The sequence below is a fragment of the Budorcas taxicolor genome, chromosome 11 (assembly GCF_023091745.1).
Source record: "Budorcas taxicolor isolate Tak-1 chromosome 11, Takin1.1, whole genome shotgun sequence".
Taxonomy (NCBI): Eukaryota; Metazoa; Chordata; class Mammalia; order Artiodactyla; family Bovidae; genus Budorcas; species Budorcas taxicolor.
In genome coordinates, this window is record NC_068920.1 from 46,981,430 (window position 1) to 47,008,101 (window position 26,672).

The 26,672-nt window shown below is 38.7% G+C and overlaps 1 protein-coding gene across 1 annotated transcript in view; it reads right to left on the bottom strand.

Annotated features, from left to right (window-relative positions):
- DNAH8 (dynein axonemal heavy chain 8) overlaps nt 1-26,672 on the bottom strand; it is a 315,366-nt gene that overhangs the window by 258,508 nt on the left and 30,186 nt on the right. The window contains exons 11-19 of the mRNA XM_052649575.1: nt 23,325-23,471; nt 17,629-17,826; nt 15,327-15,403; nt 13,292-13,391; nt 11,992-12,111; nt 10,117-10,252; nt 6,844-7,031; nt 1,133-1,213; nt 620-736 (exon numbers count right to left, since the gene is read on the bottom strand). Of these exons, the coding sequence (XP_052505535.1) occupies nt 620-736; nt 1,133-1,213; nt 6,844-7,031; nt 10,117-10,252; nt 11,992-12,111; nt 13,292-13,391; nt 15,327-15,403; nt 17,629-17,826; nt 23,325-23,471 (1,164 nt within the window). The remainder of the gene's footprint in view (nt 1-619; nt 737-1,132; nt 1,214-6,843; nt 7,032-10,116; nt 10,253-11,991; nt 12,112-13,291; nt 13,392-15,326; nt 15,404-17,628; nt 17,827-23,324; nt 23,472-26,672) is intronic.

Sequence of the window (26,672 nt, forward strand, 5' to 3'; positions counted from 1 at the left end):
TAACCTCACATGCATGATCTCCTTCCAGCCCGTGAATCAGTACTTTCCTAGTTTTACAGCCAGAGAAACCAAGGCTCCGAGAAGTCAAGAAACCCAGGAAGGAACACAGAGCTGGTGAAACTCAAAATATCCTACCTAGGTTTATCTGATTTTCAAGCCTCTGGGTTTCGTCTGTTACACCATGCTGCCACCATAGACAGACTAGCACGTCTAAAAGGTTATGCATGTTTTACGTAGAAAACGTCAGAAATCGATAGATAGTCTCCAAGTGGGTAACTACCTCATCTAATTAACATCAGATACATTTAAGCCCTCCATTCCACCATCTTCCACAGTCTACAACTGTACCATTTTCTAAACTACACTGTGGAGCTGAACCATCATTTTAACATATTACCATATATAAGGTAATTCAGGCACAAGAACAAGGCAATTCTAAATTAAGAGGCCCCAAATCAGTTCAAGAAGTACAAAGCTTTTTTTTTTTTTTTTAATGTAATGATGTCCTTTTAGTTAAAAGTCACTTAAATAGACTTAAATAGCTTTCATAGGTTAATCAAACTATTACGTATAGCCTGAGTATTAATGCATGTAGTTTTTAAAAATGTATCTCTCATACCTTCTTTAAGAGTTGGTTGAACATACCCAAAACTGAGTCAACTTCCTGAAAAAAGCTTTCTAGTGTTAAAGATGACCATGTCAATATTGTGAGCCCTTGTCTTAATACAGCTTCCACCTAGAAAAAGAAAAAAATGGTTTCCCTTATTAAAAAGGAGCATCAGCATTCATAAAAAGGCTGCCTTTTATTACCTGGAAAAATTATGGGTTGTATTTCCTTAATTCTATTTCCCCTCCATTACGCCTAGCAAAGGTGACTTTTTGTTTTTAATCATCTTTGGCTGTCCATGAAGCAATTGTGGATTCTTAGAAGGTGCTCATTATTCAGATTTATTTGTTTTTCAAAGGCAACAAAACCTAGACAAGAAATCATTCTGCAGGGAAAATAGAGCTATAAAGTTGAACTAGAAAGAGGGTCTTGCCAAGAATAGATGTTCTAGAATCCATAATCTATAGAACTGGAATCTAATTTTAAACGACAGGGAAATCAATATAAACCATCAACATCACCAACCTTTTTCATTTTAGGGGTCATCAGATTGACAAACACAGGAGGCACCTCCTGACATAAGTCATCATAATGTTGCAGGAGACCCTGTTAAAAGTCAAAATGGCATGTTTTACTTTGATTTATTTTAAGCAACAGTCACATTTTGATTCATATCTAGAAGGTTTCATTTTACCCATTTCCTCATAGCCCTGAAAAATGGAGGCTGATTATTTGTACTAATTTGCTATACTTTCCTTTCACCTGTAAATTAACTGAGCATCCCCTTTAAACAGTAAGTCATGGGAGCTTCCTAGATTTACATTTCTAATAACTATTATTTGTCTTTTTAGATTTTAGATGCACGCAATTTTAAATGGTTTAGACCATTATCTTTTCCTTAAGTCTGTCATTACACATTTTCACCCCTTCTGTTGCCTGTTTTCTGATATATTGCAGCTTACTTATTCCTGAAACCACATTTGTCTTCTTGAATGAAAATAAAGGTCTACACAAAGCTTTTATACTTTTAGATTTTTTTTAGAGAAAGAACCATGGTGATCAACATTTGATCATTTTGTAACTTATTGCATTGTGTGATGGGAGATGTGGTTTCAGGCTAATTCTTTCCCAAATTAATAATATTAAATTGTTTCAATGTTTTCTTAATAGTTTCAAAGTGATTAATTCCCTTCCTCCTTTCTCTTACTTGTAGTTGAACGTTTATGTACACTTTACACTTGGCAAAGGACTCTGACTTTCCTAACATCATTCAATACTAACTAAAATACTGCAAGATTCAGTGCATGTGACATTAACCTCAATTTATAACAGTATATTGACACGCAGTCCTGTAAAGTCATAACTAACCAGTATGAAAACCTAGGGCTTTTGATGATGAAGCCAAAGTTTCTACAATGCCTGCAGGGGCATTCTGAGGGTGTGTGTGTGTGTGTGTGTGTGTGTGTGCGCGTGTTGGTAAAAGCTACAATTATGAAACTCCTAGAGCAAAGCACATGCATAAATCTTTGTGACCTTGGATTAGGCAAAGATTTCTTAGAAATGACATTAAAATTACATGGGACAAAAGATAAAATACATACATTGGATTTCATCAAAATTTTAAAAAGTTTGTGTTCCAAAGGATAGTATCAAGAAAACAAAAAGACAACCTACAGAATAGGAGAAAACAGATATTCTGCAAAAGACCTACAAATTACCAACATGCACATGAAAACATCCTCAACATCAACAGCCATGAAGATATGCAAGTCAAAACCATATGCAAATACCACTTCACATCCAAGTGATGTTCAGATGAAGAAGACACTAACAAATGTTGGGAAGGATGTGGAAAAATGGAACCATCATACACTGTTGGTGAGAACATAAAGTAGCCTTTTTGGAAAACAGTATGTCAGTTACTCAAAAGGTTAAACATAGAGTTATGAAGTTACTAAAACCCAGCAATTTCACTCCTAGGTTATATTCTTAAGACGATGAAAACATATCCACACAAAAACTTGTATACAAATATTCACAGCAGCATCACTCATGATGCAAAAATATAAAAATAACCCAAATGTCTATTAACTGATGAATGGATGCCTAAAATGTGGTATAATCACACAATGGAATATTATTTAGCCATTAGCTTCCCTCATAGCTCAGTTGGTAAAAAATCCACCTGCAATGCAGGAGACCCCAGTTCGATTCCTAGGTTGGAAAGATCCCCTGGAGAATGGAAAAGCTACCCACTCCAGTATTCTGGCCTGGAGAATTCCATTGACTGTATAGTCCACAGGGTCGCAAAGAGTTGGATACGACTGAGTGACTTTCTCACTCACACACTCAAAAATGAGTACTGATCCATGGGGACAATATGAATGGACTCTGAAAATAGTGTGTTAGGTTAAAAAAGTGAATCACAAGCCATTATATATGATTCCATTTGTATAAATGCCCAGGGTAGGCAAATCGATAGAGACACTAAGTGATTGCCAGGGGAAGATGCGGCAAGAGTTGAGGGGAAAATGGGGAATGACTGCTAACAGATATGGAGTTTCTTTTTGGGAATGATGAAAATGTTCTAAAATTGATAATGATGATGGTTGTGTAACTTTGTGAATATACTAAAACCATTAAACTGTATACTTAAAATGGATAAATTGTGTGGTATGCGAATTATATCTCAATAAGCGTGTTTTTCTAAACTGGTTTTGAGAATATCTATTCTAATACTCTGATCTTTTTGGTTGTTGCTCCATTTTACTCCATAATATTGCGATTCATTTTCCATTCATGCCATTTTATAGTCATTAATTCATATCTTACTAGTGTCCTTAATTGAACATATTATAAAATATAATGCACTTAATCTATAAAATTATAATATTAATAGTGTTCTAAACTTGCTATTCATCATTGTCATTATCCAGAAATCTACATCTGACTTCTGATAATCACTTTTTGCTTTCTGATAATCCTTTCTCTTTTTTCCTTGCTGTTTGCATGTCAGTATTTTAATGCCCTCGAGAATCACAATGGAACAGATTACAGTCCAGAAATAAACCCATGCATATACAGTCAATGCACTTACAAAGAACCAAGAGCACACTAAGAAGTCAAAAGAATTCAAGGGTGAAAGCACAGTCTTTTTGGTAAACAATATTGGGAAAACTGGGCGGTCATATGAAAAAGAATAAAACTGGACCACCATCTTATACCACACCCAAAAATTAACTCAAAATGGATTAAAGCATTAAATTTAAGACCTGAAGCCATAAAACTCCTATAAGTAAACATAGTGGGTAATGAGATACCACCTCACATCTATCAATAAAAGATAAATAACCGGTGAGGATGTGGAGAGTAAGGAACCTTCAGACACTGTTAGTAAAAGGTAAATTGTGCAAACATTATCAAAAACAATATGAAGTTTCCTTACAAAACTAAAGTAAAACTACCATCACTTCAGTTCAGTCACTCAGTCATGTCCGACTCTTTGTGACCCCATGGACTGCAGCACGCCAGGCCTCCCTGTCCATCACCAACTCCTGAGTTTACTCAAACTCATGTGCATTGAGTCAGTGATGCCTACCATAAGACCTAGCAATTCCACTTGGGGATTTTCATCCAAAGAATATGAAAACACTAATTTGAAAATATATATGCACTCCAATGTTCATTGCAACATTATTCACAACAGCCAAAACATGGAAACAACTTTCCATCAATAGGTGAATGGATAAAAAGGTGACATATATACAATGGAATATTATTCAAACATGAGAAAGAAGGCCATCTTGCCATTTGTGACCACATGGATGGACCTCGAGGGCACTGCGCTAAGTGAAATAAGTCAGACAGGAGAAGATAAATACTGTATAATATCACTTACATGTGGAATCTAAGACATGCAAACTCATAAAAAGAGGAGCAAAGTAATTGTCAGGGGTAGGGGAAACAGGAAGATATTGCTAACAGGGTACAAACTTTCAGCTATAAGATTGATAAGGTCTGAGGACCTGAAGTACAACATAGTGACGGTAGTTGATAACACATCATACAATCAAACTGCTGCACAATTGCACTCAGTCCCACATGCTAGCAAAGTAATGCTCGAAATTCTCTAAGCCAGGCTTCAATAGTATGTGAACCATGAACTTCCAGATGCTCAAGCTGGATTTAGAAAAGGCAGAGGAACCAGAGATCAAATTGCCAACATCTGCTGGATCATCAAAAAAGAAAGAGAATTCCAGAAAAACATTTACTTCTACTTTATTGATTATGCCAAAGCCTTTGACTGTGTAGATCACAACAAACTGTGGAAAATTCCTCAAGAGATGGGAATACCAGACCACCTTACCTGTCTCCTGAGAAATCTGCATGCAGGTCAAGAAGCAACAGTTAGAACCAGACATGGAACAACAGACTGGTTCCAAATTTGGAAAGTAGTACATCAAGGCTGTATATTGTCACCCTACTTATTTAACTTCTATGCAGAATACATCATATGAAATGCCAGGCTGGATGAAGCACAAGCTGGGATCAAGATTGCCAGGAGAAATATCAATAACCTCATACACACAGATGACACCACCTTTATGGCAGAAAGTTAAGAGGAATTAAAGAGCCTCTTGATGAAAGTGAAAGAGAGTGAAAAAGTTGGCTTAAAACTCAACATTCAAAAAACTAAGATCATGGCATCTGGTACCATCACTTCATGGCAAATAGATGGGGAAGGAATGGAAACAGTGTCAGATTTTATTTTCCTGGGCTCCAAAATCACTAAAGATAGTGACTGCAGTCATGAAATTAAAAGACACTTGCTCCTTGGAAGAAAAGCTATGACCAACCTAGACAGCATATTAAAAAGCAGAGATGTTACCTTGCCGACAAAGATCCATCTAGTCAAAGCTATGGTTTTCCCATTAATCATGTACGGATGTAAGAGTTGGACTATAAAAAAAAAACCAAGTGCCGAAGAGTTGATGCTTTTGAACAGTGGTGTTGGAGAAGACTCTTGAGAGTCCCTTGAACTGCAAGGAGATCAAACCAGTCTATCCTAAAGGAAATCAGTCCTGAATATTCATTGGAAGGACTGATGCTGAAGCTGAAACTCCCATACTTTGGCCACCTGACGTGAAGAACTGTCTCATTTGAAAAGACTCTGATGCTGGGAAAGATTGAAGGCAGGAGGAGACGGGGATGACAGAGGATGAGATGGTTGGATGGTATCACCGACTCAACGGACATGAGTTTGAGCAGGCTCTGGGAGTTGGTGATGGACAGGGAAACCTGGCGTGCTGCAGTCCATGGGGTTGCAAAGAGTCAGACACGACTGAGCAACTAAACTGAAGAGAGTAGAAATTAAATGTTTTCACCAATGTGTGTGTGTGTGTTTATATGTTATATATATATATATATATATATATATATATATATATATATATATATATATATATATATAATGATGGATATGTTAGTTAACTGACTAAATGGAAGGAATCCTTTCATAATATGGGCTTCTGGCTTCCCAGTGGCTCAGACGGTAAAGAATCTGCCTGTAAGTCGGGAGACCCAGGTCGATCCCTGGGTCAGGAAGATCCCTGGAGAAGGGAACGGCAACCCATTCCTGCATTCTTGCCTGGACAGAGGAACCTGGCGGGCTACAGTCCATGGAGTCACAAAGAGCTGGACACAACTGAGTGACTAACACATTCTACAACATATTTTCATAACATATATGTCTATCAAATCATCATGACCTACACTTTATCTAACAATTTTATTTGTCATCTGTCCCTCAATAAAGCTGAAAAAATTTAAAAAGAATCAACATAATAACAAACTTTCCTCAATGCAGCATCAGCACAACTGCAAAGATGTCTTTTTCTTAAAAAAAAATTTATGTATATATATTTTTTTTCTTTTTTTTTTTTTTATAAAAAACCTCTTTCAAAATAATTAGAAAGTAGGGAAATTCCCTTGTGGTCCAGTGGTTAAGAATCCACCTTGCAATGCGGGAGATGCAGGTTCAATCCCTGGCTTGGGAACTAGGGTCCCACATGCCATGGCACATCTAGCCCCGAGTGCCACAACCACTGAGCCCTCGGGCCACAACTCGAGCGTCCATGCACCACAGCAAAAGATCCCATGTGCCCCAACTAAGACCCAACTAAGATCCAAATAAACAAATATTTCTTAAAAAGAAAAGAAAATAGAATCCATCTTACCTGCAGGTACAATTTATCTCCTTTCAATTTACTTTCCAATTTTAGCAATCTCTTTGCCTGTTCTGGTACATCCAGCTGCATTTTTATCATGCACTTAGTTTCCCGAACAACTTCCAAAATTTTGGGGTCAAAATTAACCAGCAACTTTCCTGTTTCTGGATGTCGCACAAAGAGTGTGGCTTGCAAAGCTACAAATAAACAATTGCTGACATGACTTACTCTAGACTTCTGCTTCCAGTCCTATTTATATGACTGTCTTCCCCACTGAACCACTGACTTCTTAAGGACAGAATGGTAGTTTTGGCTGTCAAGTGCTAAGGCACAGTATCTGACGCACTGTCAGTGCTCAAAACTTAGATAAATGAATGCAGAGTGTTTGCAAACCATAAAATCAGATCCAGAGACATAAATATGAACCAAGAATGCTTAGACTTTGTGCTATAAACTGTAATACAGTACTTTTCTGAGTGGGTCTAAGAGGGCTGTGATGCAGCGTTAGTTTATTTTTACAGATTATGATTTAACCGCTGGGAGAGAGAACTGAAAGATGTGCCCAACTACAAAATATGACACACCTCATAGAGTTCAAACTCTTTTCTATACCTAACACTAAATTGGCTTCTTAAATTTAAGAAGGTTTATCTGACTTAAATTGATAACTAGGTTCAGTATCAGTAATAAATATTTATTAAACATCATTGAGTTGTGAACTCCTAGAATGCAGAGGAAGAATTTTTTTTAGCCTACAACCAAATTACTACATGAACATCAGTCATATAACAGGCACTTTCAGATATGCTTTTTATTAAGAAGTTAAATATATAATCCCAAACTGTTCATGCTGAGTAGCCTTCAATCATTTGTTATCCTAACATGAATTACTTTTAGAGGCATCATAATAGTACAGCTGTAAACTAGTATGTGCTAGCTTCAGCTGCATCTCATACTAGCACTGCTAACGTGAGAATTTCACACGTATCTTCCAAGCCTCAAATTACTTCAGAGAATATGGCTGCATCAAATTTCTAGTAAAACAAAATAGACTGTATATCCCTTTGAAGTTAGTTGACTTTTACTCAACAGAATGAGTTTTGATGTGATTATTAACAATGATGGTTTCATGAGGATTTCAACTAAAAACCAGTTCATTTAGAATCTTTTAAAACTTTGGCTGGAAATCATTTATCTTCCCAAGTAAATGCCAAGATAACCTTAGGACATTCATGTAATGAAATCTATCTTCCTTAAGGCAAAGCTGAGCTTTCTTGAAAGGACAAAATGGTCAGCGAGACCACTAAGAATAATGACAGCCAGGAAGTCAACTCTGGGACTAAGTGAACCTTCTATGTGAACCATCACTAAAGAAACTTTATAGAGCAAATGAGGAGACCAGTACTAGGTCTCCAATTACTATCCCAAGTTCCTATACAGTTAAATATAGTTACATCAACTAACAAGATGTCTTTCAGAGTAATTCACTTCCATGAGCCCGTGTTCACGTGAAAGGCAAGTCTGGGGACTTCCATGGCAGTCCAGTGGCTAAGACTGCATACTCCCAATGCAGGGGTTCTCTCCCTGGTCAGGGAACTAGACCCCACATGCTGCAACTAAGACCTGGCCCAGCCAAATAAATAAACAATTTTTTTTTTTTTAAAGAAAGGCAAATTTGAATCCTGGCCCTGCCACTTCCCAGCTCTGTGATCTCAGGAAAAGCACTTAACTTCTCAGCACCTCAGTTTCTTCATCTGTAAAATGACAGTAAGAATAACAGCTCAGAGAACTGCCATGAGAATTAACGGGGGTTGTATATATAAAGTGTGTTTTGTTAGCTTTGACTGCTATTTAAAGGACACAAAGACGAAACAGATGCGGAGAGTATTGCTGGAATGTGTAGGGGAGATAAGACAGATCTATAAAGCCACAAATGTCATGATAAAATGTGTGGAGGCCTCTGGAGGAAGAAGACATTATTATCTGCCAGGAAGAATAAGGAAAGGCTTTATGGACCAGGTGACTGTTGAACTTGTTAGTGTGCAGATTAAAAGGGAAAGCTGGCAGAACAAAAAAAAAAAAAAAATAGAGAAGTGCATCATATTGTATAAGCAAAACGAAACACGCTCCATATTTTGATTGCTAAAAATTCTCTTTGATCTTTTCCATAATGTAGATTTTAACCTTCTTTTAAAGTTTGAGACCATTGCTCCATTAGCAGGCTTTCATTAAGATCCATAGGATCTTATCATATGCATTACACAGAAACAGGGTTGAAGTCTTACCCTTCGGGATGCAGCCATGCCGTGGATCAATGACCTATATATAGTGCTTTGAGTTTGGAGCCAAGAGGCAGAACTAGGGTGGCCCCTCTCGCCATCACTCCCAGGGACCCAAACTGTGAATCTGTGCTTCCTACTCCTGCAATTCTGTGCTCTCCTGAAGTGGCGATCCCTGGCATGAGAGGGAGACACCTTCCCACCATGGGACATAGTCAGGGTTCTGCCAGGGTTATGGATAAGAGATTAAGCTTGATATGGGACAATGTAGGAACCTGAACTGACCAACAACTGAGCCCACACAATGACAGCAACATCCCAGATGATGGGAGCATGGATGGATGATGGCTTAAAACCATCCATCTCCTACATCACTTAACTGCCCAATACCCTGGCACCCCTCAGAGGTACTCAGACACAACCCTAATATTTTTTATTTACTGGAGGTCAAATTTTAACTTAAATTCAGTTATAGAAAGAAGGGGGGGAGGAAGAGAGGAGGGAAAAAAAAGAAGGGAGAGAAGAAGCGAGGAAGCAAGGGAGGGAGGGGAGGGAGGGAGGAATAATGGAGGAAAGGATGGGTGGAAGGAAGAAGGACAGACGGAAGGAAGGAATGACTGAAGGAAGGATACAGTGAGGACAAGCAAGCTGTGATTCTTTCTCTCTGGGACTGAGATTTGAATCTACAGCATGATAAACTGATTTTAAAAAATCTTCTCAAACCTATGGAGAAATAAAGAACTTTGATATTGACTTTTAAATACTGTTTTTCAGGGGAAGCTCATAATCTGCATATACCAATGTTAAGGTCATGACAATTTTTGCTTATAAAATCAGAATATTATTAACTGTAAAGAAATAAATAATTGTATCAGCCCCAAATCTAAATTTAACCATCATACAGTTACATTAAAAAAGACATAAAAATTCTCCAGAAGCACAAACTCATTCAAAGCCACCTAATACTCCCTCCTCTGCAGGGTCGCTGCAGTCTTACACACACCGTATTGTAACTGGGAGATCTCTCTGATCCAGGCTGTGTGATAGACCACCTCGAATTCCACCAGAACATAGGAAATTTTATTATACTGACGAATGACAGCTTTGCCTTCTGCACTTGACAAAATTTCCGAGTTTTTCTGTTTTTTTAAGGGAAGAAAAATGATTTATTTTTAAAAGTCTGCTGTCTGCTTTCTATTCAAACCATAAAGCTGTTGTTTATATTTTAAATGACATCAAGTCAAATAACAATGCTACTCATTTAGATTTTGCCTCAGAAAAAGATCAGAGATGAGGAAGGTCAGACAAGCTAGAGAAGGAAGCAGGGAAATATAAATGGTAAAAAGCAGAAAGTGAGACAGAAAATAGGATTTAAAAAACAAGGTATCTAGTCTTACAGCTGGCCGCAGGCACTAGGGCCTCCACCTCCAATTCTCTGTTTCCTCCCCACTTTTCTGGCAAGTTACAATGAACTGATTTTCCTAGAACTGTGAGTATCAGGGAAAATTCTTAAATTTCAGCATCAAAAAAAAAAAAAAAAGGAAATGTAGATTCCCTCCCTCCCTCCTTCCTTCCCTTCTTCCCTCTCTCTCTCTCTCTCTCTCCCCTCCTCCCTCCTTCCCACCCTTTTTTTTTTAAAGTAAATATATATCAAAGAACAAAAACAAGATTTTCTATGTAAAAATTGAACATTCTTTTTTTTGTTTGTTTTCATTCACATGTATCAAGAACAGGGCAATCTCTGCTCTGTCACTATAAAGTCAATAAACAACCGAGTACCCATCCTGGCTTCTTGTCTAAGGCCAACATTTTGTTTCATTTATTTATTTTTTTTAATATTGAGGACAGTAAAACAAATGATATCAGCCAAACAAAAACAACAAAAACTTAATATTTAATAATACTCAAATAATAAAATCCCTTGCAAGACTATTATATTTTGTTCTCTACTTAGGCAGAAGATACAACACCAGGCAAACCATCTCTTTAAAACACAAAGCAAGAAAAGGAAAACCAAAACAAACAAACAAAGTGAGATGACAAACTGGCAATTTCAGAATTCCAACAAGGCTTAAGACTACCCTGGTGTTTTTCCGAAATCTAGTCGTCTTAAGAACACAGAGGATGAATGTACTCCATTACACCTGCTCTTGGTCTCAGTCCTACACAGAGGAATATATTCTGAGCACATCCTCACCTTCACTGAAGGTGAGAGGAGAAGGGGACAATAGAGGATGAGATGGTTGGATGGCATCACCGACGGACATGAGTTTGAGTAGGCTCTGGAAGTTGGTGACGGACAGGGAAGCCTGGCGTGCTGCAGTCCATGGGGTCGCAAAGAGTCAGACGGGACTGAGCGTCTGAACTGAACTGAACTGAATGGGTTTCAGTGACCTATCCATCCACACATAGACTTAAGTTTCAGTACCAGGCCTGTGCTCTATCATTTTCAAAACAATTATTTTACAAAAGCCTTTATAAAGTGTCCTGTATGATTAACGGTCATACATTTCTAAGATTACCCTTCTGACAGATTAGCTATAATTAATCAGGCTTATCTACCAAACATCAAAGGAATTGGCTTATTCTGTTTCAAGCATATTTGCAAACTAAATTTTCTTTGCCTGGTAAAAGAATTAGCTCTAGTTATGCTACTGGATACAAATGCTGTAGTATAAAATATATCTCTTGTATTAAAAACCACCACAAGGGACTTCCCCAGGAGTCAAGTAGTTAAGACTCCACGCTTTCAATGCAGGGAGCACCAGCTCAATCCCTAGTGGGGGAATTAAGATCCCACACGCTTCAGGGCATGCCAAAAAAAGAAAAGGTAAACCCACCATGATCCACATACTGTAAATTTTAACTATTGGCTTACGAAGAAATAGTTGATGGGCTCACTTATCCGGCGATACAGCTGCCTCACCCAGAGGATCTTTCCTGCTATAGGGGGCATGTTGCGAGCAAGAGGGGGGTCATCTTTTTGAGAATGATAAAGCTGTAATTAAAGGTCTGGCTTTAATGTTTGAAATTCAATACAGTGGAAAAGGTAAAACATATATACAGCCATATTTTTATTGATGTATTACCATTATTGACATGTTTTATAAACAAGAGGTTGTCAATAAGTATGTAGAAGAACTCTAGCCCTATCAACCCAAGGCTCAAAAACTATGATGATTACAATACATGACACTTGATTCTCTCTCAACCCTTACTTCCCATTACACGTATACATTTCTTCTGCCTTTTATCCCTAATCCTAAAGATATACTCAAAAGTGGGAACACATAGCTATATTACATCTGTCATAATATTCTCCAGAGCCCACATTTTTTTACAGGTTATACACATATATTTTAATTTTACAGAATGACAGAAGAAGAGGATAAGAATCCAAGAATTAACTACCTTTTACTTTTACTTGTCTGTTTCTTGGCCCCATTAATTGTACTGCTAATTTCACATTTCCAAGTAAATTCTTATTCCAATGCTGTGTTATCTAATTCAGAATCACAAACTATGATAAAAGCCTTCCCAATTGTTTTTTTTCTCCTATTTTTAAAATTTAGATATTTTTCTAAATTTTTACAATGTTGTGTTGGTTTCTGCCATAAAAATGATATTGATGAACCTGTTTGCAGGGAAGGAATGGAGATACAGATGAAGAATGGATTTGTGGACCCAGTGGGTGAGGGAGAGAATGGGACGAATGGAGAAAGTAGCATCAGCGTACACACAGTATCAGCTGGTGAGAAGTCGCTGTGTAGCACAGAGAGCCCAGTCTGGTGCTCTGTGATGACCTGAAGGGATGGGATGAGGGGAGGGGAGGGAGGCTAGAGAAGGAGGGGATGTATAATTACGGCTGATTCGCATTCCTTTATGGCAGAAACCTGAGCCCATATTTTGATGTACAAAAAACATTAACGTAAATGGGCTTCCCTACACATACATGAACACTGTCATAAGAAGATAATCCTTAAGAGGAGAGAGGTGTAATCTGGCTTTCCAGGGACACATGCTGTCAGGACCTTCCCCATGGAGAGGAGCATCAAAGATACTCAGCAGTGACAAGATCGGTTTGAAAAGCTTGGCACAAGATAATGATGGCAAATACTTGCAGCGTATTTTTCTTTTTGTATGAAAAGTGCTGTTCCATTGATAAACATGATACTTGCCTTCTTGGTAGCTTCAAGTTCAGCCACATAATACTGAAGAATACGCTCAATGGTATGGTTTATTTCTAACTGCAGACAGGGAATGTTCAGTTTCTGGAATCTAAAAGCAAGCGAAGGTGAATAATTAAAAGGTGAATGAGAAACATACTTAAAAGTTGCTGCAGTCCTAAAAATCCATTCACTCATTTGACAAATATTCCCACCAGGCCTCATGCATTGCCCTAGGATACAGTGACGTACAAGACAGGTGTGGTTTCAGCCCTCTTGAAGCCAACATTCATTGAAAAGGTAGAGATTGGTCATAACTGACATAAATAGTTATTTCAATTGTAAGAGTGCCAGAAATTGCTTGTAACAGCGGAAACCCTGCCAAGCCTGGGGAGTCAAGAAAGACTTCCCGAAGAAAATGACATTTGAATGGAGATTGAAAAGTTGAGCTTTTCAAAACTGGCTTAGCAAAGATGGAAAGCAGTTGACTGACTGTCCCTCTGCCAATATTACTGCTCACGTCATCCCCAGTCACAATACTGATAATAAACATTTTGTCAGCCAAACATCACTTAACTCTTAGAGACTAAGGATGTACAAGGAGTACTAGAACCATAACATTCTGATAATAAAAGGAACAAAAAGAGACAGAGAAATTGCCGAGAAAGTGGTACCGCCATCAGTCTGTATGGTACTCTCACTCATCAAAACCATTTTATATCTGTTTTAACTCTTACGATCATCTCACGAGGTGAAGTTTTACAGGTATGATTCATCATTAGGAAGACATGGAACTACAGCAAAGTCAGACCCAAGCCCAGATCCACTGGCTCTCAGGGGAGAGTTCCAAGAGGGTCCCTGACATGGGTAGTAAGCCCTCTCTGAGCTGGAAGAAAACAGCTTCTGGTCCAGCCCACTCCTCTGATCCAGGCTCCCCTGTCCTGCAGGGGAGCACTGCTGTCAGAACAGAGAAAGCTGCAGGGGTGCTCAAGAAGGAAAACAGAAAGTTTGGAGGCCTACTGTGCATACGGGCATGTGTGCTAAGTCACTTCAGTCATGTCTGACTCTTTGCGACCCTATGGACTGTAGCCCCCCAGGCTCCTCTGTCCATGGGATTCTCCAGGCAAGACTACTAGAGTGGGTTGCCATTTTCTTCTCCAGGAGCTCATCTCAACCTGGGGATCAAACCTGGGTCTCCTCCATTGCAGGCAGATTTTTTACCATCTGTCCTATCAGGGAAGCCAGAGACCTATTACTCTTAGATAATTTCACTTTCAGAATTCCTTTCAGTATGTAGAATCAAACATTATTTGTTCCCTTTCTAATAACACTTATGAAATTAACCTTAAGATATTACACAGCTGAGGGAAAATATGACATCATTTCCTATTGAAAGACTTTCCTCAATAAAATTCAATGAAAAACGTCATCCCATGTTTCAAATTTTCACCAGTCTATTTATGGTAATTGAAAGATTACTGTTTGACTGAAGTAAGTCAGAAAGAAAAACACCAATACAGTATATTAATGCATATATATGGAATTTAGAAAGATGGTAACAACAACCCTGTATGCGAGACAGCAAAAGAGACACAGATATCAAGAAAAGACTTTGGGACTCTGTGGGAGAAAGCAAGGGTGGGATGATTTGAGAGAATATCATTGAAACATGTATACTAACACGTGTGAAACGGATCACTAGGCCAAGTTCAATGCATGAAACAGGGCACTCAAAGCTGGTGCACGGGGACCAACCCAGAGGGATGGGATGGGGAGGGAGGTGGCAAGGGGGTTCGGGATGGGGGACACATGTATATCCATGGCTGATTCATGTCAATGTATGGCAAAAACCACCACAATATTGTTAAGTAATTAGCCCCCAATTAAAATTAATTAATTAATTTTAAAAATAAAATCATAAAAAAGATTACTGTTTATAAGTTTCAAAGTTTACATAGAGATTTCTAAAAAATTTTTTTGAAATGGTTATTTTCAGGTATAAAGTTATCCCACCTAGCAATTACACTGCTTAATGCATTATAAATACCTTTGAAGCAGTTGAAGAGCCTGCTGAGAAGATAAAATTTTTCCAAAAGTACTGTTCATAAATGCCTGTATCTGTACCTGAAATGCAATATTAATGTTTGAATGATTTTTTTGGATTAAAGAGAAGATTGGTTTTGTTTAACAACAATGAATGATTCTCCTATAGAATCAAAACAGCCTTAAACACATCTATCATCTAAGCATCTAGAACTGCACTCCAGTATGGTAGCCACTGGCCACATGCTTCCACTGAGCACTTGAAAGTCACTACTTGGAAGTGAGATGTGCTGTAAATATAAAATAAAATACACACAAAACTTCAAAGACTTAGTACGAAAAAGAGAGTATAAAATATCTCATACTTGGTTTTGTTAGTGATGTATTAAAATGATAATATTTTTATTATGTTGGGTCGAATAAAGTATATCATTAAAATTAACATTACCTATTTCTTCTTGCTTGTACACATGTGGCTATTAAAGAGTTAAAATTACATATACGGTTTGCATTTGCTGCTTATTATTTATTGTATGTTGACCTACAGAATTTATGAAAGGAGTGAAAGTCCCTTACTGAGCACATTTCTTTGGGACATTTAGGATTTCTTAGCATGTCTGTAGAGCAATGTAATGACACTATGCTCAGTCGTATCCGACTCTTTGCGACCCCATGGACTGTAGCCCCCCAGGCTCCTCTGTCCATGGGATTCTCCAGGCAAGAACACTGGAGTGGGTTGCCATGTCCTTCTCTAATGACACTATAGACACCCATAGTGAACAGGTGTCACTGTCCAATACCACTGCTCTCAGGAACATCTTTGTCATGCTAATGAGGAATGAGATGCAGAGATATTCTTCCAAGGCTCCGACCATCCTTAGCAGTGAACTCCAAACTCTTGGTGCCCAGCTGATGGAACTGAAGCACTCTGTAAATTTACTTTCACTTATTGATTATATTGGTACTGTCTACAAATATATACCACATCCATTAATGAAACACTGGAAAACGAAGGAAAGTTAAAACACTGACATCTCTTTCTAAATACTAAAAACTATGGCATCTAAGTTTACTGAAAGCTAAATTTGTATCTAAGACCACACAGTAAAGTCTTTATAACATATAATCTTTATTAATGAATCATAAAAATAATTTACACAATAATTTTTTTAAAAGACAAATTCCCATTGTCATAATGATATAATTCCCAAAACCAAATACTAAAAGTAAAATATATCTTCATATCAGAGTCTAACTTTCAAAAACTGTAAGGAAATCTGTGTCAAAAAGAAAAAGTGTGGTTAGAATTCTAGGATCTTTTTAATATATATTGCACAAATTATATACATAATGTGGTTTTTAAAAGAGTCTTTTAAAAAAGGGAAAAAATATAATTTTCCTCACCTTCTTAGCAAGGATTTAAGACCCAGGAAGTGGACACTGTATATTCTTATCCCTCTCTGTGTTTCCAGGACATTCTGCAGCAAAGAGGAGGCCTGGAGCTACATCTGGGCTAACAGTTTTCAGTAAGACAGTGTGTTAGTAAGGTGGCTCAGACAGTAAGGAACTCACCGGCAATGCAGGAGACCCAGGTTCAATCTCTGGGTTGGGAAGATCCCATGGAGAAGGGAGTGGCTGCCCACTCTAGCATTTTTGCCTGGAGAATTCCTATCCCTCCCTGTGTTTCCAGGAGCTTATGCAGCAAGGAGGAGACCTGGGGCTACACCTGGGCTAAGAGTTTTCAGGAAGATAGTAACTGAGGTCATATAAGCCCAAAAAGTGACAGAGAAATGTTACAGTCTCATCCCTCTGGGGTTCCTTCAGCTCTGACAGACAGATGAGGGGCTTTTCAGAGCCATCCTCCAAGCTGTAGTGAGGATGTGGTTATAAAGTGCAGTGCCAAGGGAAGAGGGATTTGTCTTCCTAATCTGTTCTCAAATCTTCTCACACTTGACCAAGAACAAGGCTGACAAATTCCCTCTTAGACTGGAAAAGTGACATGGGTCCCTGGCACAACAAAAACCGAATCTAATTTTTAATGCAAATGAAAAATAAACCCTAGCTACAATAAGCCCTTTGGGCTTCTGGTTAGTTACTGGTACCCTTTACTGAATAAACTCATTTTTCATTTTTTAAAAAAGATGGAAAATATTTTGTGGACTAGTTAGAAAATTATTCATACCAGCAAGTATTTTTGATCAATTTGCAAGAGTAATTTGTAATAAATAGTAACTATGTTAATTTCAGTACAGTACTATTGATTACATTTCAGCTTTACTAAAGTAAAATTATGTATAATTACTCACCTCTAAAGCACTGATTTTTGTCATAAAATCTAAGAAATCTGTGTCAAATTCTGTCCTTCTTGGATCCAGAATGTCATACTGTTTCTTCTTAACCCCTTGATATATATTTTTAAATTTTATTGCCAAAATGTCTATTCCCTCTATGGTAGAATTGTTTAAGGTTGAGTATGTTTGCACAATAGTTATCATTTCTGTAATCTTAAAAACAAAAGTGTTACTTTATTTAAAAAATTAGCACCCTTCCCCAGAATAAACTCTTAATGAATCAATGATTTGAAAAAAAAAAAAAAACAATAAACAGGATCTAGAATCATTTAAATAAACCCAACCAGAGGAGATAAAATAGAAGACAAATCTCTACTCCAGTCGTTATTACTCTTGGACTATTTAAGACAGAAGATGTTTCAACATAAGGAAAGAGTTTACAGCCTTTCTCAGAATTTGATCACTTGAAAGGCAGGGAGTAAAATCCCTTGCAGATGTCTAAACAGTTTCAGCTTTTTATTCCTCAAAATCACTTCACTGGATTCAAAAGCATTACTGTCCTTCTTGGCACTCCCAACAGTTCTGATATGTAACACTAGCAATAAATCCACATTCAGGTAAAAGAAAGGCCCCACAATCCTGAAGGATGACTGCAGTCACTTCTGACCCTTAAAGAACACGTGGGAGACAACTACTGTTTGATTCCACTTATACGAGGTATCTCAAATAGTCAAATTCACAGCGTCAGAAAGTACATTGGTAGACTCCAGGGGCTGGCAGGTGAGGGTTGTGGGGGGAGGGGGAACAAGGAGCTAGTGTTTAATGGAGACAGAGTTTGAGTTTAGGAAGGTGAAAAATTCGGGAGAAAGATGATGATAAGAGCTGTAGAGCAATGTAAATATACTTAGGGCCACTGAACTGTATAGATAAATATGGTTAAAATCGTATGTTTTATATCACGTGACTTTCAGCACAATAAAAGAAAACTGTTTTTTAAAAAGAACCCTGGGCAATCCTCATTATGAACGTTATTTCAGGAACAGTTGGCTCCATCTCAACATACCAACACTGCCTACTTCACCATAAAGAAAAACTCTTTCATGTCCACAGGCTCTCAGCTCCTCAGCCTTCATCAGCGATTCCTCATCGTGATTCTTGCTCTGGAGAACAATACTCAAAGCTTCCCACACCTTCTCTTCTCCCCAACAAATGTTCAGGGTGAGAAGAAAACCAAATACAGAGCTCTGGGAAACACCAATATTCACCAAAATTTACATGGCAGGAAGAGGAAGAAACAAAGGCTATATCATACACACTTCATCTCAGTTCTTTACGGCAGACTAACACACAATACATCATCAGGTCTCCACCTACCAAAAGGTAACTTTCAGGTGCCCTAAGCTGACACACTAGAATTCTCCTCACTTATTCCTTAAAGATTCCCAACATCTCTGCCTAACTCTGAGGTCTTGACTCTTCAACTCCAAGCTCAATTCTGTCTGTCCTTTGACTTTGGCAGTCGGTCATCCAGATATCTGAATCTCAGCTTTCCCTAACAGGATCTGGCTTAGTTTTCCCTTCTGTCTCTCCTTGACAGCTATTTAAGAGCTCACAGGGCAGGTCCAACAGTGGTCCCTGCTATGCCCCACTCAGTTGGGGAAGTCCACCAAGGCAGCTCAGTAATCACCTCTCAGTTCAGTTCAATCACTTAGTCATGTCTGACTCTTTGTGACCCCATGGACTGCAGCACACCAGGCTTCCCTGTCCATCACCAACTCTTGGAGCTTACTCAAACTCATGTCCATCAAGTCGGTGATGCCATCCAGCCATCCAACCATCTCATCCTTTGTTGTCCCCTTCTCCTCCCACCTTCAGTCTTGCCCAGCATCAGGGTCTTTTCCAATGAGTCAGTTCTTCACATCAGGTGGCCAAAGTATTGTAGTTTTAGCTTCAGCATCAGATCTTTCAATGAATATTTAGGACTGATTTCCTTTAGGATGGACTGGTTGGATCTCCTTGCAGTCCAAAGGACTCTCAAGAGTCTTCTCCAACACCACAGTTCAAAAGCATCAATTCTTCGGCGCTCAGCTTTCTTCACAGTCCAACTCTCATATCCATACATGACCACTGGAAAAACCATCGCCTTGACTAGACAGACCTTTGTTGGCAAAGTAATGTCTCTGCTTTTTAACATGCTGTCTTGGTTGCTTAGAGCTTTTCTTCCAAAGAGTAAGCTCCTTTTAATTTCATGATTGTTGTCACCATCTGCAGTGATTTGGGAGCCCCCCAAAATAAAGTCTCTCACTGTTTCCATTGCTTCCCCATTTGCCATGAAGTGATGGGACTGGATGCCATGATCTTAGTTTTCTGAATGTTGGGTTTTAAGCCAACTGTTTCACTCATCTCTTTCACTTTCATCAAGAGGCTCTTTAGTTTTTCTCCTCTTTCTTCCATAAGGGTGTTGTCATCCGTATATCTGAGGTTATTGATAATTCTCCTGGTAATCTTGATTCCAGCTTGTGCTTCATCCAACCTGCATTTCACATGATATACTCTGCATATAAGTTAAATAAGCAGGGTGACAATAGACAGCCTTAACATACTGCTTTCCCAATTTGGAACCAGTCTGTTGTTCCATGTCGAATTTTAACTGTTGCTTCTTGACCTGCATTCAGATTTCTCAGGAGGCAGATCAGGTGGTCTGGTATTCCCATCTCTTTAAAAATTTTCACAATTTGTCGTGATCCACACAGTCAAAGGTTTTGGCATAGACAATAAAGCAGAAATAGATGTTTTTCTGAAACTCTCTTGCTTTTTCAATGATCCAACAGATGTTGGAACCACCTCTACAGGATTATAAAAAAAAAATTCTGGCCACATTTCAGGGTAACTATTGTGCCCCATCTTCGAGAATCTGGAAACCAATATCCACCAATTACACCTGGGAGAGATGCCAACCAGCCAAAGGACTCTTAGCACAGGAGAGCTGGAATACCTAGCAGCCAGAATGCACTTCAAGTGAGGCCCCTGGAGAGTGCTACACTGGCTCTGGCTGTTGAGCCTTTGTGGCATGAAGGTGTAATCCTTCAGACTGTAGGCAGGCTTCTCTAGAGGTAGGACGGGGTGAGTAGGGTGAGTAGCTGAAGCAGCTAGCCATTATCACCTACTCCTCTAGCATCAGGAATGCTTGCACGGCTACTTTACAGATGGATCCCCAGCACTAGACCTGCCGCCAAAGATCTTTATTGCAAATGGGTTAACCATTAAGGTCCAGCCCTGAAGCCCTATCAAGCCTAAAACTGCACCCAAATTGGCGAGGGTCCTTGCTCCTGGAAAAATTAAGAGTAACTAGGAATCACCTCCAGGTTTACATTCTAATGGTTTCAGACATACTAAACATCTCTGTGGAACAGGTTCTGACGACGGGACTTATTTATTCATTTGACCCATGCCGATACCATTCCAATTGGACATTTGTCCTCAAGAAATTCCCACTGTTCACAAAACCGTCTCATACAACATTTCCTAGATGCATCACCAAATGCACAAGCAACAAAAGAAACACTTGATAAATCAGACTTGATGAAAATTCAAAACTTCATGCTTCAAAGAACACAATCATGAAAATGAAAAGATAGCCCACACCGAGAGAAAATATTTGAAAATCATATCTGATAAGAGACTTAAATCCAGAATACATAAATAATGCTTATAAACTCAACTATAAAAATACAAATAACTAAATTTAAAATGTGCAAAGAATCTGAACAGAAATTTCTCCAAAGAAATACGAATGGACAATAAGCTCATGAAAAGATGCTCAACACCATTAGTCATCGAGTCATCAGGGAAATGCAAATCAAAACCACCATGTGATATCACTTCATATCCACTACAATGGCTAAATTCAAAAGGACAGATAATAACAAGCATTACAGTGATACAGAGAAACTGGAACCCTCATACATTTCTTATGAGAATAAAAAATGATGCAAGTACTTTGGAAAACAGTTTGGTACTTCCTCAAAAAAGGTAAACATGGAGTTATTATATGACCCAACAATTCCATTCCTATGCATAAACTCAAGAGAAATAACAACTCAAAAACACATACAGAAATGTTTGTAGCAGTGTTACTCATAATAGCCAAAAATGGAAAAACCCAAATGTCCATCAACTAATAAATGGACAAATAAAATATAGTATACCCATATGAGAGGAGGGTATGGCAACACACTCCAGTATTCTTGCCTGGAGAATTCCCATGGACAGAGGAGCCTGGTGAGGTACAGTCCATAAGGTTGCAAAGAGTTAGACACGACTGTGCAACTAGGCACACATACCTGTATGATGGAATATTATTCTGTAATAAAAAGGAATGCTACCATACAGATGAGGCTTGAAAATATCATACTAAAGAACTCAGTCACAAAAGAGCACATATTATATGATTCCATTTATATGGAACGTCCAGAATAGGCAAATCTATAGATTTTCAGAAAGTAGATTAGCAGTTGCTTAGGGTTGGGAAAGACTCTGATGCTGGGAAAGATTGAGGAGGGGAGGAGAAGGTGACGACAGAGGATGAGATGGCTGGATGGCATCACCGACTCGATGGATGTGAGTCTGGGTGAACTCCGGGAGTTGGTGATGGACAGGGAGGCCTGGCGTGCTGCGATTCATGGGGTCGCAAAGAGTCGGACATGACTGAGTGACTGAACTGAACTGAGGGTTGGGTAGAGGGGACAAAGGGGTATCATTGCTAATGGGCACAGGGTTTTCTTTTAGTGGGAATGAAATGTAAAATTAGACGGTGGTGATGGCTGCACAATCCTGTGAGTAAATTAGAAAATATTGACTTGTACACTTTAAATGAATAAATTATGTGGTATGTGAATTATATCACAATAAAGATGCTAGGGAAACAAATAAAACCAGAACCAATAGAAGTATGTAGGAAGGACCCAACTCAGTAACCTGGTTCTGTTCAGCACCCGTACCTTCCCATCCTGGCATACCTATGAAATGCCTTTCAACTTGTGTAATGCCCCCACCAATGTACCAAAAATGATGAGCAGGTCCCTAACTACTCCCAAGACCTAGGGAGCTTGCAGAATGGTGGGGCCATGGGGAGGATGGTGCCTAGATGGTATCTCTGTAGGCTTTCCAAAGGCTGACTGCAAGAAGACTCTAGGATGGGCTGTCCTATATCCCCTGGCAAAACCTCACTTCTCTCCAGCCAGTCCTAAATAATGAATGAATCCAAGGTGCAGAAGTTTCTAATCCACATCTGCCAGCAAAGACAGCACACACATAATGTCTATGTTAGACCATACATGCTGCCCTAGAAAGAGAAGGTACCCACACATCCACATATGAAACAACTACCTGGTTCTGCCAGGTACTGCACACATGTCATCTCACACCTGTTCTCAGCTGCTATAATGCTTAAGAGCAGAGACTTGAGTTCATGCTCCATAGGTGAAGACAGAATTGAGGTCTCAAGAGAAGAGAAAGTCTACAACAGCTTTTGTGTGACTGGCAGAAGACAGTAACTAGGAATGAAAAAATAAGTTATAATAAAATGCAGCAATCTATGAGTAACATTGGACAAGTCAGATCAATAGTGAGATAAGAGATCTCAACAGTGCTACATGAAGTATGAAATAACTGGAACAGTATGGTTGTCAGTGAAAACTATGGCTGCTTACCTTCTCCAGTCTTTTGCAGAAAGCTTCAAATTTTCCAAATATGTACATTTCTGAAACCTCAAACGATTTTTCCCCTGAAGACTCTAAAATCTGTTTCCTTGTTTTATGAAAAGATGCCTGATATTCCTTGAATAGAAAAATGCAGTCCTATGAGAGATTTAAAACAAGGTGATATATAGTGAGCCTTTTGTTCATAAGTGAAAAATTCAAAACTTCTATCCTCACACAGAACTAATCACAGCAGCCCCTCAACAGGGCTGTTGCTGCTAACACTAAAAATTCAAGTTCTCTGCCCCACATATAGAAAGGTCTGTGAAAATCAATATATTTTTTTCTATTTTACAAAATATTCTCATCTTCTTTATTCTCATTATTTCCCCTTAACTCTTATCCTTATCAAAGTATGACACATACTATTTGTTGTCAGATTTTCATGGCTAATTAGAACTTTCAGGTCAAAAATGATGTATCAATTCTGTTATCAATTATCTATTCAGTTGGCACCTTTTAATCAGCATTATTCACATACAGGTATAAAAAACATTAAGATTGTGTAGTGCTAATTTATTATTCAACTGTTATTTCTCTACAAGGAGAGCATAAAGTCTTTGATAGATAAAATCCTAATATTTGACTAGATGGGGAAACAGTGGAAACAGTGGCTGACTTCATTTTTGGGGGCTCCAAAGTCACTGCACATGGTGATTGCAGCCATGAAATTAAAAGACGCTTACTCCTTAGAAGGAAAGTTATGACCAACCTAGACCGCATATTCAAAAGCAGAGATATTACTTTGTCAACAAAGGTCCATCTAGTCAAGGCTATGATTTTTCCAGTAGTCATGTATGGATGTGAGAGTTGGACTGTGAAGAAGGCTGAGTGCAGAAGAATTGATGCTTTTGAACTGTGGTGTTGGAGAAGACTCTTGAGAGTCCCTTGGACTGCAAGGAGATCCAACCAGTCCATTCTAAAGGCGATCAGTCCTGGGTATTCATTGGAAGGACTGACGTTGAAGCTGAAACTCCAGTACTTTGGCCACCTGATGTGAAGAGCTGACTCGTTTGAAAAGACCCTGATGCTGGGAAAGATTGAGGGCAGGAGGAGAAGGGGACAACAGAGGATAAGATGGTTGGATGGCATCACCGACTCAATGGACATGGGTTTGGGTAAGCTCCAAGAGTTGGTGATGGACAGAGAAGCCTGGCGTGCTGCAGTGCATGGGGTAGAAAAGAGTCGGACATGACTGAGTGACTGGACTGAACTCAACTTAACTTGCAGTTTTATTTTTTAAATGCACATACAACAGTCTGTCATTATGTCATTTCATGGCTCTATCTGACTTCAGCGCTTGTTCTTGAGCATCATTCCTTGCTTTCACCATCTTAGCAAGTTTCATATGTCACTTTGGTAGTCCTTTTTGTAGTGCCAGATACTGCTTCTGCTATTTTTCCCCATCTTCCAGGTGCATTTACTACCCAATAAATACATTTTCAAAGCTTGTTCCAAAAGCTTCTGTTCTTCTATTGTCAAGACGTGAAATCTGCACATGGATTTTCAAATTGTTCCAAAGGTGCTGACAGAACCTTCAAGGTACTGTCAATTTGAGGCTCCTCTCCATACAGTATGCCATCTTTTCGATGATGGCCAAGTTTTTAGAGACTCTTCTTTGCCAATGAAATCTTCGGCAGTTTTCTTGACTCCCAGAAGTAGAATACACATTCATGTAATTGGTAATAATTTCTCATCTTGAATTTGTCCCAGCAAGGAAGAGGCTCACGGATTTAATTAGCAATTGCAGATCAATTCTCTTCTGACCAATTTTTACTGCCATTTCCACCTTCAACAGTTGATGTATCTGCATTTTTAGACACTTGGCACATACTCACCTTCCTTTCTCTTCTACTTTGCTCATTTTCTTCTATCTGTTTTGCCAGAGCAATTATTCCTATTTCTTTTCTAGGTGATGTGAGTTTTTCACTGAAGTACAGTAAGCTTGCAAGTTCAAGGGTATCACCAAGTTTTTCCACTTCTTCCATTACTTTGACTTCATTGCATCATCAGAAATGTGATTCCAGATCTTCCATGAATTTTGAAGTTTTTGCTACCTTTCCCTTTTCTTATGGAGATATAGTTGACATATAACATTACATCAGGTGGTGCTAGTGTTAACGAACCCACCTGCCAATACAGGAGACATAGACGTGGGTCCCATCCCTGGGTTGGGAAGATCCCCTGGAGGAGGGCATGGCAACCTACTCCAGTTTCCTTGCCTGGAGAATCCCATGGACAGAGGAGCCTGGTGGCCTATGGTCCACAGGGTTGCAAAGAGTTGGACATGACTGAGCAACTTAGCATGCACACACAACATTATATTAGTTTCACGTGTAAAACATAATGATTTTATATTGCCTTTCCCTCTTAATGGCTTTTTTCCTCTGGATATCTTTTTTCTTCTTTGCCAGTAATCCATTTTGACAAACTTCCTCTTCTTTCTCCTTAGTTACCCAAACAGCTTCTAACTGAGCTCATCTCTATTTTCTTTAGCTTCTTTCTTCTTCATTTTTCCTTCTGTTTTTCTTCTTGCATCACAGTTATATGCATTAGCAACTGACCTTCCGTTCATTTCTTCTTTTTTCTTTATGCCCTTGTTGCTCTGTTCTGCTTTTCAATCTCTCTCTTCTTATCATGACATTCTGCTTTTTTTTCCCCTTCATTTAAATAAGAAAACTCTCTCCAAGAATAAAAATTATACCAGCAGGAATAAAATACCTCTACAAAAAGGATGAATTCATATCATTAGGTTTATGTTTTCTTTTCTACCACCTGGAATACATTTCAAACACTTGGGAAAACACTTAGAAGAAACTATCTGTTGCTTCACATCTAGAAGGAACTGAGTTATCAAAAGCAAGAACTATATTCTTAATTTCTCCTCTTGTCACCAAATCAGACTTTTCATAAGCTCTATTTACGCAAGTGAAGTTGTCATTATCTCCTTCTTTAAATGGCTCACCAGCTCTTTGGGTACTGTTTTTTTTTTAATATAAATTTATTAATTTTAATTGGAGGTTAATTACAATATTGTATTGGTTTTGCCATACATCAACATGAATATGCCACAGGTATACACGTGTTCCCCAACCACTGCTTTACATGCTGCTTTGGTCTGTCTCTATCCAAAAACTGCATAATGATTCTGGTTCTTCCAGTCTTTGGGTTTAAGTGTTTTCAGGAAGAGAAACTATCCCAACTGCAATTCCTCATCTCCTGTTTCCTCTGACCCCTCTTCCTTCTCCTCTGGTTGAGAGAGCAGAGTGTACTGATGGCAGTGCTCAGGACCCACTCTGC